Source organism: Monopterus albus, unplaced genomic scaffold (assembly GCF_001952655.1).
Source record: "Monopterus albus unplaced genomic scaffold, M_albus_1.0 scaffold79.1, whole genome shotgun sequence".
Classification (NCBI taxonomy): domain Eukaryota; kingdom Metazoa; phylum Chordata; class Actinopteri; order Synbranchiformes; family Synbranchidae; genus Monopterus; species Monopterus albus.
The window spans coordinates 454408-462919 of record NW_018127959.1 but is presented as its reverse complement, the minus strand read 5'-3'; the positions used below and the strand labels follow the sequence as shown (position 1 = coordinate 462919).

The following is an 8512-nucleotide window of genomic DNA, read 5'->3' as shown; positions in this document are numbered from 1 at the left end:
AAAAGCAGGAGAAATATTGATCAATCACGTTTCTATGTGTCTGTGTCATTTATGGGGAGGGATCATATATCAGCTAAGAGAGAAATGCCTATTGTCTCACAGGTTCCTAACCCTAACGGTAACCCTAACGGACACTGCATTAACAAATAAAGACCAACCCTAAACAGGTTTAAAGCAACATTATGTAATTACTAATAGATGTGTAAGATCATTTTGTGTGTTTGTTTGCTTTTATGCCATTGCCAACAGAAAAGGAGGAGTAGCCAGCTTTTCTGTGCCAGGACACTTCATTTACATCCACCATTTGTTGCATCAGTCCATGAAATATAACACAGTAGTTATGAGGAACTGCGTGTTTTCCATATAACAGGCTGTTAGTCTGCTTATAGCAGCGAGATATGAGGAAGTCATGACTTACCATTGTGCTCTCTGGTGCCAGCTGCTGTTAAAATAAAACCAGGGAGAAGCTGTAAGGCTGTCTACACAACTTGACTGCAGACAAAGTTATCAGAATAAAACTCTAGGCCTATCAGAGTGATATAATGGCTGTGTCACTGTGGATCAGGAAGTTGTCTGCTTCCACTTATTCGACATCCATTAGTAATTACACAATGCTGTGTCTGTAAACCTCACACATACGAGTCAAGGCGCATAGACTACAGACAGACATCATCCACATGGGTTAACAGTTTTAAAATGATTTACTATGCCAGATGCCCTACTACACCTATACCAACGGCCCGTTTTCCGTGCGCCTTGTCACGGCTCTTCCAACGACAGGCACGACTCCCACAGTGCGCACATAAAGAAAGAACAGACATCAAACTTACCACTAGGAGCAGATTTCATCTAGACCTTGGCCCAGTCTGCAAACAGAAGTGATGAGGACGGGATGAGGACGGTTTGCATAGAAGACATCCCAGTACCAGTGTCTGCAGAGGAATGACAGTACTGGGACGGAAGGGTGGTTTATATTCTCAGGTGGGCGGTCATTTCCAAAGAAACGAAACCCGACCCCGGTGTGTGTGTGTGTGTGTGTGTGTGTGTGTGCTACACTGATGTCTTTTGGCTAAAAGCACGGTGACCAGTTTTTATTTACTGAGCCAGTGTTAAACCACCAAATGCCCTCAGCAGGCTATAATATCATATCATAATATTCATTCATAGAATAATAATATTATGCTAACTCTTCACGAACATACATGAACATTAGTCATTCTTACAAAAAACAGGAAGTGTAACGTTGTCACTGAGACACTTGCAGTTCTCTTTTAATTAGCCAGTTGCTTTTTGAAAAATTAAAGGTGCAGTGTGTGAGATTTACAAACGTGTTTGCAGTAATGAAATAAAGTATTTATAGTTTGTAATCATCTGAAAATAAGAGTGGTTGGGTTTTCATTAGTTAAGAATTCAATTCAGTGTTATTTGTATTGCATCAAGGCTGGGGAAAACCACATCCAGCACCCCCCCTCTGCACCTCCATAACTGGTTTGGCTCAGCAACCAAACAGGACAAGTACAGACTTCAGTGGACAGTCAGGACTGTAGAAAAGGTCATTGGTGTGAGCCTGCCCTCCATGGAGGACCTGTACACCTCACGGGTCAAAAGGAGGGTGGAGAGGATCACTGCTGACCCCTCACACCCTGGAACTCACCATACTTGGCAGCACTGTATCAGCAGTAAAGTCCTACAAGTTCCTGGGCTCCATTGTCTCCCAGGACCTGAAGGGCTGTCACTCTGATGAACACTTGACCCACGACAGTATGACTGGACAATAACCCTCAGTGCAATACCTGTAAATATACATTGTACAGATTATACAGATCTGTTCAGGTCTCTAGTTTTAAGTACTCTACTTTTATTCTTATTTATCTCATTTCACAACTGACCATTCCTTGTCTGTCTGCATTGTTTACTGCCTGTTAATACTGTTTATTTTGTTATATTACACAGCCTTATGCTGGTTTACTGTTTACTTGCCCCTTGCATGGGGATATGTCCATGCACATTGAGAGCTGATGTACCAGAGTCAAATTCCTCATGTGTCGGACACACCTGGCCAATAAAGCTGATTCTGATTCTGATTCTGATTAAATCACAACAATGATCATCTCAGGGTACTTTACATAGTGAGGTCTAGACCAGGGTTGTCTCGATCCAGGTTTTTTTTTTGTCCCAATACAGATCTGATTCTTTTAATATTAACTACCTGCCAACAGTAATTATGCCTTTGACTTCCTACAGACTGTGTAGGAAGCTGATGGCAAAGAGTTACTATACGAGTTGAGGGAGACAAAGGTTCTAGGCCTTCTGTCTTTGCTAGGGCTAAAGGATACTGAATAAGATTTGAAAGAATTCTGCTTGATCAAAAATAAAGAAAATAAACAAAATACAAAGACCGAAAATGAATAAAAATTTTAAACAAAAAAAAGTTACAATATTTTCTAATTTTTGCTCACTATATACCTATATCCATTTCTATTGCAGAGGGTTGGAGGGTGGGGTGGTGGGAGGTCCGAAGACAATCCCTGCCAACACTAGGTGAGACACAGGATCCACCCTGGACAGGTCAGCAGTCTATTAAAGGGCTGGCATACAGACACAATCACTCCCAATTTAAAGTCACCAGTCAACCTAAGTTACATGTCACTGGACTGTGGGAGGAAGCTGGAACATCTGGAGGAGAACATGCAAACTCCACACAGAAAGGCCCCGGTTGGCCCCCAGGTTCAAACTCAGAAGAGGCATTAATGAATATTAGAAATGGTGCATGTACAAGAATGACTGAATAAATAATTGTTAATCCAGAGTAGGCTGACACCCACAGCTCATCTCAGGTCTGGTTATTACACCTCAACACCACCGTACCTTTAGTAAGAGTAATGTAGTGCATATTTAAAAAACTTAAAATAAAATTGAGACTGCACTGCCTCTGTTAAGTATTATTTATATTGAAATGAGGTTATATGTGCACATATAGGGAGTCCAAAGTCCAAGGAGACGGTGCATGTATTTATTATTATATTTTTACCTGAGATAAACTGGTATCAAATAAATTTTATCTTCCAAACTAGTGTATGTAAAATAAATAAATGCGTTTTTTTTTTTAAACATGATGATGATGAGATTAACCACACAGGTTAAATACACCAATTAGCCTACATATGCAGTAAGCCAGCAGCTCCAGCACCAATATACATATACAGTATACTGGTACAGCTTCCCACATAGCAGACAGGTCCGGGCCAGGTCTGGCATCCAGCTGTTGGCATGGCAAGTGATAGATCAACCAGATGTGGGCCAGGTCTGGCAACGATGGCACTGCTTATATGATGGCATGCCGCATTGGTTTACTGCGAGTTCACTCAGCCTATTCAATGAAGTTTAACCAGCGGACCTCCCAGTGCACAATGAGTTATCACTCTGATCGTAGACTCTTCTCTTTATAGGCTGAAGAGCTCACTCATGGTGGAAATAGGTCAGTGGCTTCAGCATTGTTCCTACGCCGTCTGCCCGTCTGTAGATTTGTGATGCTGTGTTCATGTCGTATCACAGCAATAACAATATGTTAATGTGTCACTGGCACAGCTGTTTCAAAGCCACAAGACCAAAATTACACTTCATTGTTATGTGAAACAAGGTGAGACATGTTTGCATCCAGTGGCGATTTCACTCCCCTGAAGTTCAACCTAACTCAGTGGTGACCTGCAAAATCACGAGGCTGGTTTGAGAGAGGGGCTGGGACTTACAGTCCATCTGTCTAATTTAAGACATTTTTAATAATATTACTTTAATATCTAATGCACTTGCTGAATTAAAATACATCCACATCTCTTGTACATCTTTTTTGCAGTCTGAGATGAATAATGGGAAAACATCCAGATGAGTTCTGAGTGTTTATTTTTGGAGCAAACAATTTCTTTATCACAGGTGGGTCTTAACAAAAACTTTCTGTACAAGTCATTATGAGAACAAAATAAAATAAAGACAGAATATATAAATACAGGTAGGAATATTACATGGCCGACAGACAAAATAAAGAACATGCATAGTGAACAGTTTGCAAAGAATACCATCGCGTCTGTTTCTTAGACCAAGCAACCAGACGTCTGGTGACTGCTGGACGCGTTTCCCTTAAACTAACTACAGATTTGCTTTAACTGGGAGAAGCCCCATTTATAACAAAAGCCAGGTGATTAATGGTCTGAAACTTCTGAAGGAATTCAGAAAGAAGAGTGAGGCCGAGCGCTGGCGGGTAAACGTCAGAATGTACAGGGCCGCGCGTTGCTGAAATCGTTTTCAGTACCAATAATTAAAAAGCTAAACTGTAACACATGTAAGTAAAGTCTGTACATTCATTCACTTAAATAATCAGAACCTGGTCATCCTCAGTGGATTACCTAGAAGAAAACACCCCTCAGCACAAAACTGCGAGTCCCATAGTGCCCATCCAAGGACTCAGGCTGAAATCAGGAACACTTACAGTTCCTTATGATTAAGCTGCTAGAAGTTAGCAAATAATATAAAAACAGTAAGTCTGATCTTTCTCCACAGCACGTTAGCTGTACCATAACAAACCAAATCATATGGAATAATGAGAATGTGATCAGATGGGGAAATCCCCTTCCAATCAGGAATCCGTGTAGCAGGGATCAGCATTCCCAGCCATGCCCATGGACTCAGAATACTTCTACCAGGTTAAATACCCAAAAGACTTGGTTTCAGTCAACAGCTGCTGCTTTTACCCATGAGCATGGCTAATGACTAGCTCCACTACTGAAACATTAAATCAGAGATAACCAGATGTTGTTAAAAGTGCACTTTCACAGCCAAAAACTCGGGCCCTTCAAATCAGCACCGGGTTGACATGTGCTGCAGATTACATGCAAGCTATTTAGCTAACGTGCAAAGAAAAGTGGGACAGTCAACCTGTTCACTGTTCCTTTTTGTGTACACTCCTTTATTTGTGGAGTCAGGGTTACTGGAGGTGCTGTGGTGAGGCGAGAGGAACTGAAGGAGGTCAGAGGGAACAACTAATACTGTGTTTGCATCGTCACAGGTCAAAAACAACGCCGGGCTCATTTTTTTCAGCAGATTCACATTTTTTTTGAGAGCCAAGAGTTACAGTGCTGTACAGTACATCCCATCCACTCACCACAGTCCCACTCAACAAACATGAGCATGTATAAAGTGAATAAGGCCTGGAAATGTCTCTTCTAGTGTCTCGGATCGCTGTTTTCTCCTGATTCCAAGCAGGGAAACCATCTTCAATATTTACAAAAGAGCTCCTCTTCAGATAAAGTCACCCACCACACTTCGACTGAGCAGCAGCCTCGCAGATGGACGCACGAGAGGTCACAAACTGGCAACCAATGTTGTCTTCTGTTTGTGAAAATATGTTCAAAGAAAAACAATTTTCAAGACTGATACACAATTCAGTGTGTAAATACAGGCAACACAACTCGTCAAGGGCTCATCTCCTACTGCCTGCTGAGTCTGGATTCCAAGGCAAATTCAGTCAGCTTTAACTGTGCAGTTTAAGGGCAGTTTCATCTTTTATACCTCAAAATAACCATCTGCAGGCAGTCTGAAGGATTGTCTACACTGTGTCTGGGTAACCTGTCACCTTGTTGACTTTGTTTTCATGAAAGGAGGATTGAGTCTGTCCAGCCTCTCTACAGTACAAATCACTATTAAAAAACTACAGCTGACATAAAGCTTCTATGAGCCCTGACCATAGTCAGTAAAACTAAAATAGTGACCAAAAATACTCAAACAGTGCTTTCTTTTCCAATCACATTGTTCCCTCACACACATTTTGTCTTTCAATATTTGGTTGTAATGTTCCCCGAACTAGAATTCAGCCCAAAACCCGATAAGCTTAATACCATCACTGGGCCAGCCAAATGACACTTCATCCCAAACTGTAGGTGATTGGACAAAAATGTCTCTTGTACAGTAACATTTCCTCCACCCCGATGAGGAATATTTCATGACATTATGTGCCAACTCCTTATCCTATTTCATGTCGTGGCTCCAGGAGGAGCAGGCTTCCATTGACAAAATGTGGTGTGGAGGTTGTGGGGACCATGGAGGAAGAGCATTTCCTAAATCTGAGAACTCGTAGCGTGCTAAGTGACTCCCCACCAAAAACCTACCCAATGTTTCAGTCTGGGGAGGAGAAAGGAAGCCAGTGATGTGCAGGGAGAAGTTATGCTGAGGAGGAGGGGAAGCTCAGAGACAGAGAAGTATGAAAGAAGCGTGGCTATGTCCTGGCAATCCTTTGAATGCCGCCTGTCTACGGGATTCACAACGGCAACCTCCCTCCATTAACTGTGAGAGGAGACATCTGAGGAACTGCTGCTGTTGCTGTTGGTCGTCTGGGCCCGTTTGATGTACAGGTTCAGCAACTTCATCTGCAAACAAGCAAAGACACGAGCTCTTAGCTTCACCTCAGCACAGTGTCATCCTGTATGTTGAGCAGCAGCACGTCTGGTATCTCTGCCAGCTCGGGATATGTTCATGTTCTCTCAGAGACCTTCATTTTGAAGAAACCTTTTGGGGTCCCACTGGATGATGGGAAATCAAAATCTACTTTATCATGTACTGTGTAACACCTTAACACCTTAAATCAATGCTATGTGTCAGAGTTGTCAGTAGTTGGGGAAACACTGATGCACGTCATTCCTACACAAATACAATGAGGATCCGAGTCAATGAATATCAAACCCTTATAGGAACCGTGTTACAACAGCATTTCCAAAGTTTCTCAGTGAAGAGATGTTTTACTTTTGTTACTTTGGGGCTTCTGTTCAAAGGTTTTCATATGTAACAAAGATCCAGTTAAAACAACAGGGGAACAGGCCTCGAAGATTAGATGACAACAGAGCACCAGCTGAAAAAAGGTCCCAGGTCAAAGTCACAGCATACTGAAAATATACAGCAACAAACTACTATACTAAGTGATCTGGTAGACTTGGAACAAGGAGGCCATGAAGAACGGGCTAAAATGACACGTGACAGGATCCAAACGCTGCTCAGAGGGAACCCAAACAGGCTGGAGGACTTTAGGGAGGACGTACAGAGTATTAGGGAACATTTCATAAAGGCGATGCAAACATTGGCATTGATATGCTTTTCATTACTACGACTTTCTTTTTATACACTCCCTGACCATTTTGGTTACCTCTGCTGATGAAGGAACAGTTGTACTAGCTGGATGTGGGTTAAATACTAGATTGATGAGACAAAATGGTTAGGTCTTTTTGCCATTTCAAAGTAAGGAGACTAACATGTGCATTCAACTGTATTTACCATTTCCACTTCAACAGTCAGTAAAATATATCATGGAAATCTATAGAAATGTGTTCAATTTCATTCAGCTCGCAGGAGCACGTGTAGTTAAAGTAGGGCCCTGCGCCATATAAATGGATGAAACCAGCCTGGGTAGATGACAAGACTCTGTATCTGCTGAGGTGGTCGACGTACCTTGCTGCCCGTGAGCTGTGCCAGGTGGGGTTTGAGCTCCTCACCAATCACAGAGTAGATAGCCACCAGACAGAAGACACTGGCCTTGCGAACGCTGCTCTCTGTGATGTCATAACCCTGCATAGATACACCGGGCACACCACACCCACACACACACACACACACACACACACATACATGGACACATGAAGGTTTAGCAGGAACATAGGAAAGGTCACAAAGACCCAGGGTACATGCAAATATCTCCAGGGCCAAATAAGGAAAATACTTCTCATTGTCTAAATGTGAACACTGTCTACTTAAGTCTGCCTTTTTGGGAGCAGACACAAATGTTGCTGTTCCTTTGGCCGGCAGGATTCCTGCTCCGGTGTTATTTAATCTATATGAATTAGGACAAAATGTACCACAGGTGTCTAGCAAACTACAGGTGCTGGTCATATAATTAGAATATCATCAAAAAGTTGATTTCTTTCACTAATTCCATTCAAAAAGTGAAACTTGTATATTATATTCGTTCATTACACACAGACTGATATATTTCAAATGTTTATTTCTTTTAATTGTGATGATTATAACTGACAACCAATGAAAACCCCAAATTCGGTATCTCAGAAAATTAGAATATTGTGAAAAGGTTCAATATTGAAGACACCTGGTGCCACACTCTAATCAGCTATTTGACTCAAAACACCTGCAAAGGCCTTTAAATGGTCTCTCAGTCTAGTTCTGTAAGCTACACAATCATGGGGAAGACTGCTGACCTGACAGTTGTCCAAAAGACGACCATTGACACCTTGCACAAGGAGGGCAAGACACAAAAGCTCATTGCAGAAGAGGGTGGCTGTTCACAGAGCTCTGTGTCCAAGCACATTAATAGAGAGGCGAAGGGAAGGAAAAGATGTGGTAGAAAAAAGTGTACAAGCAAAAGGGATAACCGCACCCTGGAGAGGATTGTGAAACAAAACCGATTCAAAAATGTGGGAGAGATTCACAAAGAGTGGACTGCAGCTGGAGTCAGTGCTTC

At 42.1% G+C, this 8512-nt stretch overlaps 2 protein-coding genes across 23 annotated transcripts in view; both read right to left on the bottom strand.

Annotated features, from left to right (window-relative positions):
* The window catches only part of LOC109963768 (sterile alpha motif domain-containing protein 9-like), a 16948-nt gene extending 15986 nt beyond the window's left edge, over nucleotides 1-962 (bottom strand). The window contains exons 1-2 of the mRNA XM_020606605.1: nucleotides 831-962; nucleotides 419-442 (exon numbers count right to left, since the gene is read on the bottom strand). The gene's annotated coding sequence lies outside the window, so the exon portion shown is untranslated. The remainder of the gene's footprint in view (nucleotides 1-418; nucleotides 443-830) is intronic.
* Nucleotides 963-3892: 2930 nt separating this feature from the next.
* clasp1a (cytoplasmic linker associated protein 1a) overlaps nucleotides 3893-8512 on the bottom strand; it is a 67418-nt gene continuing 62798 nt past the window's right edge. For 21 of the 22 annotated variants that reach the window (XM_020606582.1, XM_020606587.1, XM_020606592.1 and 18 more), the window contains 2 exons: nucleotides 7489-7605; nucleotides 3893-6416 (listed from right to left, as the gene is read on the bottom strand). In XM_020606582.1, the coding sequence (XP_020462238.1) occupies nucleotides 6330-6416; nucleotides 7489-7605 (204 nt within the window). In that variant the 3' untranslated portion in view covers nucleotides 3893-6329. The remainder of the gene's footprint in view (nucleotides 6417-7488; nucleotides 7606-8512) is intronic. The other variant, XR_002275438.1, reaches the window with a different exon arrangement.